The following is a 4282-nucleotide window of genomic DNA, read 5'->3' on the forward strand; positions in this document are numbered from 1 at the left end:
CACTGGGACTTGAACAGAGCCTTCCCTGGAGGACTGAGGCACAGATACTATAGCAGAGGAGAGCTTAGGAGAGCCACCCAGCCAGAGATGCAGGGGCGGTCACAGAGCAGACTGCTGTTGACACACTCTGGTCTCTCCTGAAATGCTCAGGGCTGCCTGCCACAGCAGATACCACCAGGTGATGGCAGCAGGTGGCAGCCTTACCTTGAGGGTGAGCCTGGGCTTGCCCTGGAGGAAGCGGCTGGTGACCTGCCGCTGGATCTTCTGCAGGTCGACTTCCTGCACAGTTGTTCCACCTTGCTCCACCTGATACTGGCAGTTGGACAGAATCAGCGGGATCAGGTCCCGCTCCACATTGTAACTGATGACGTGCAGGTCAGTGACCTCAGAGGCATCCACGGAATAGCTGAGGGACCCCAAGATCACAATCAGTGTCCAGGCCAAGTGTGTGGGGACAGGACTCTAGGGTGCAGGGCCCCCGTTCCTGTGTGATACTCCCACACTCTGAGCACACATGAGGTCAGACAGTCAGGTTTGAGAACCCTTCCTAGAAAAGATGCTGCACCTCAGTGCTGAGCATCACTCCGGAAGACTCTCCTCAGCCACTGGTAACCTTAGCGGTACTCAGCAGGGACGCACGCAGCACTCACCCTAAACTTAATTGTCTGACCTTGTAAACCATATACAAGTCTGGGACACCTGTGGGAGTGTCTGTCAGGGAAGGAGTGGAAGCTGGGCTCACTTCTGCCTCCGTGGGCTTTGGGCTCTGGGCTGAGCGGGCACCAATTCCCGTTGGCTCGTGCACACACCTGCTGCTTTCCTGGGAGAACTTTTCGACCGTGTAGACGATTTCATTGTGTAGATTAATCAAGTAGCTCACTAAGGCAGTAGAGCAGAGGCCCAGGCCCCGGCGCCGTGGCAGGACAACCTCGAAATCAGTGTCCAGATCCAAGTCAGTACTGCAGTAGTCTTTAGGTAGCTTGATTTCACCTGTTAACGAGAGGAATTTTCTTAGGCGGAGAGGTTTTTGGCTCCATATGCTTCCCACAGCATCACGGTGTGGGGAGGAGGAAGGTGGGGTCAGCTCAGCTGCACACAGCTAGGAGCCAGGTCTGAGTTCCACCTTTGGCTCTCTAGATGCTGAACAGTTTCAAGTGCTCTCAACTCCTTTATGACTCCAACTTACGGATTCAAAGGACTGAGGGTTTATTTTTCCTGATAAGCTATTTCTCTCATCCCGGGCACCACCGTCAAAAGACTCATAGATTTAGCATTAATGTGGTGCCAGAAGAGCTCTCAGAACAGGCCTCCTCCACCACGCTGCAGGGATGAGGACACTCACCTTTGGTCTCTAGCGATCGTCTCAGCTTGTTCCAGGTGGACAGAAAGATAGTGATTCTGTTTCGAAATAACTGTTTCAACCCATCTGGTGAACAAAGCACTTTGTAAGAACCCCAGCAAGCACCCTGCGAGGTCAGAGCACAGTCACATGCTCTGGGCAGGGCCACAGCATGTCCCTAGCACACCTAAAATGCTGTGGCAAGAGCCACGCTGAGTTTGAGGAGTTAGATTGAGGAGATGCTTTTCAGCTGCAACAGAAGCCTGTTTTGGGAGTTCACATTCACTTCATGCTAAAGGCTCAGGATACAAAGCACCCATTAACCTGAATGCCCCTGCAGCCCACCCCGTGCCCCCACTGGGGTGATCCTTTTGAACAGGACAGTCCTGATCTTACTGGAGCAAGTCGTACCTGAGTTGTGCCTGCTGATAAAGCTTCTGATGGAGCTGTACTCCACTTGGGAGACGTTCTGGAACTGTTTCACTAGATCCCTTTGCAAGGCCAAAATCTCAGGCAAGAACTTCACCAGTCTCAGTTCTGCTTCCTGTAGAAGGAAGACCCCTCATAACACCTTTTTATTTACCTAGAAAAGGGAGTGACTGAGGACACAGACATTGGGGTAGGCTGGCTGGAGGACTTGTAGTTTAATCTGTGAGCCTGCCATTTTATAGGATACGCCATGGAGCGTGAATACAGGGAAAGGGCCATTCTTTCAGCAAGAACCTACAGATGGTGCAGCGTCAGCAATGGAGGATGGAGACAGAGCCCCCACTTACAGAGCTGCACATGACTCAGTGTGTCAGAGTGAATAAAGGGGATCTGCATCTTGGTCCTATGACTCCCAAAGCACTAGGATTACAGGCGTGAGCCACTGTACTCAGCCTGATTTGGGCGATGTATTCTTTTTTTTTTTTTTTGAGACAGAGCCTCAAACTGTCCCCCTGGGTAGAGTGCCGTGGCATCACAGCTTACAGCAACCTCCAACTCCTGGGCTCAAATGAGTCTCCTGCCTCAGCCTCCCAAGTAGCTGGAACCACAGGCGCCCACCGCAACACCCGGCTATTTTTTGCAGCCGCCATTGTTGTTTGGTGGGCCTTGGCTAGATTCGAACCCACCACCTTAGGTGTATGTAGCTGGCACCTTAGCCACTTGAGCCACAGGCGCCGAGCCTGGCTACGTATTCTTGACAGAATTCAACATACATTTCCCTGGGAAGCCCAGTCAGTGGATTGCTTGAGCTCAGGAATTGGAGATCAGCCTGAGTAGGAGAAAAACCCCATTTCTACTAAAAATAGAAAAACTAGCCAGATGTTGTGGCAGACATCTGTAGTCGCGGGTACTTGGGAGGCTGAAGCAAGTGGATCACTTGAGCCCAGGAGTTTAAGGTTGCCGTGAGCTATGATGATGCCAAAGCACTCTACCCCAGGTGACAAAGAGAGACTCTGTCTCAAAAAAAAAAAAACATACACTCCTTGATGATCAACTACTCTGTTTGTACTGGAGAACAAAGATGAACAGACACGCTAGGAAGGATTTATATTCTTTCTTGCTGAATGATCACAGAGGCCCTCCAGATCAGTACTAATCCCAGCTTGTATGTACATTACATCTATGACTTTATGCTTCAGCTATTACAATTTAATGTGTATAAAGATCTCTATTCTCCAGTCTTCTGCCACAGACATTCTATTCGAAAACAAAGCACTGAAGTAGTCTGTTAAGATGTTCTATTTTTAGGAATGATCATACTAAATAGTCTGGGGCCTTCACAGAGAGTCGGACGTACCTTCTGTAGGAACTGCCAGAGGACAGGCACTGTTTCTTTGCCATTTTTCTGTTCCACAACGTGCTGGAGGTACTCAACTGTGATCCTTTTTCTGTAGTTCCAAATCTTAGAGCAATGGACTTCATGTGTCCGGGGCAGCTGGGGCAGGAAGGTCGCTGGGTCACCATATATGATCCTGGCCACAGGGTCAGAGCTGATGCGCTCATCTTGGCTGATTAGAGTGTTCACAGTCAGAAGGGTTTTATCCAGACGCTAGATGAAGAAAATGATACAGAGTTCTGGAAGTAAGGTGATCACTCCAGGTTAGGACACCCAGTGACCTCACCAGGGGGCTTGTGCATCTCAGAGTCTGCCCTCCTCATCTGAGCATGTAATCAGACGCTTGCTTTTATTGTTTATTGTTGAAGTGCTCCTTGTTTGTAGATTTATATCTTCCCCAAACAGAATGAGACTCAGTGATGTGTCTTTTATTCCAATTCTTTTATTTGCTGACTTAATTCCTGATGGGCTTAACTACTCTCACCAATATTCTTATCTACCAGAGCATCTCTACCTATGACCATCAGTCCATCTTTAGTGGCATCTGCAGGATAGGCTATCTCTCCACCTCTTGTTCTACATTCTGCTGTAAAAAAGCAGCGGGACAAAGCTACTGCCTGCCCTTTGTGAACTGTAGACAGCACAGGAGGAAGGGCCCCTGGGGACAGTGGGAGCACGGTGATTCTAGGTTGGCGCCTTCGAAGTCTGCACCAGATGCCTGGGATCCCCTCCCTTTCCCAGACAGAACAGCTCTGGGGCTGGCACCACTTAGCACTCACCTCCAGTTCAGGTAAAATAATAGTTGCAATTTGTTTTTCCCAGCTGTTTCTCATTTCTTTGGTTGATAGTTTTGCATCAAAATATAAAACCCCTATAAGAAAATCAATAATGTATGGATTACCCAAGGAATAAAAAACATGGCAGTCTATATATAGCAAATACTAAATAAACATTAAACAGAAATAATGCACCTTTTGAGGTAGTATCTTCCTAAATTAACCTAAATCTTTCTAAATAGTTCCTGCTCAAAGGAAGGCACCTGTGGCTCAAAGGAGTAGGGTGTTGGCCCCATATACCAGAGGTGGTGGGTTCAAACCTGACCCCAGTCAAAAAATAAA

The 4282-nt window shown here is 48.8% G+C and overlaps 1 protein-coding gene across 1 annotated transcript in view; it reads right to left on the reverse strand.

Annotated features, from left to right (window-relative positions):
- The window catches only part of RNF213 (ring finger protein 213), a 116976-nt gene that overhangs the window by 6003 nt on the left and 106691 nt on the right, over nt 1-4282 (reverse strand). The window contains exons 57-62 of the mRNA XM_023511175.1: nt 3944-4035; nt 3126-3377; nt 1751-1883; nt 1343-1426; nt 810-990; nt 205-406 (exon numbers count right to left, since the gene is read on the reverse strand). Coding sequence (XP_023366943.1) covers nt 205-406; nt 810-990; nt 1343-1426; nt 1751-1883; nt 3126-3377; nt 3944-4035 — 944 coding nt within the window. The remainder of the gene's footprint in view (nt 1-204; nt 407-809; nt 991-1342; nt 1427-1750; nt 1884-3125; nt 3378-3943; nt 4036-4282) is intronic.

The sequence above is a fragment of the Otolemur garnettii genome, unplaced genomic scaffold, assembly GCF_000181295.1.
Source record: "Otolemur garnettii isolate 467f Iridium unplaced genomic scaffold, OtoGar3 scaffold00018, whole genome shotgun sequence".
NCBI classification, from domain to species: Eukaryota; Metazoa; Chordata; class Mammalia; order Primates; family Galagidae; genus Otolemur; species Otolemur garnettii.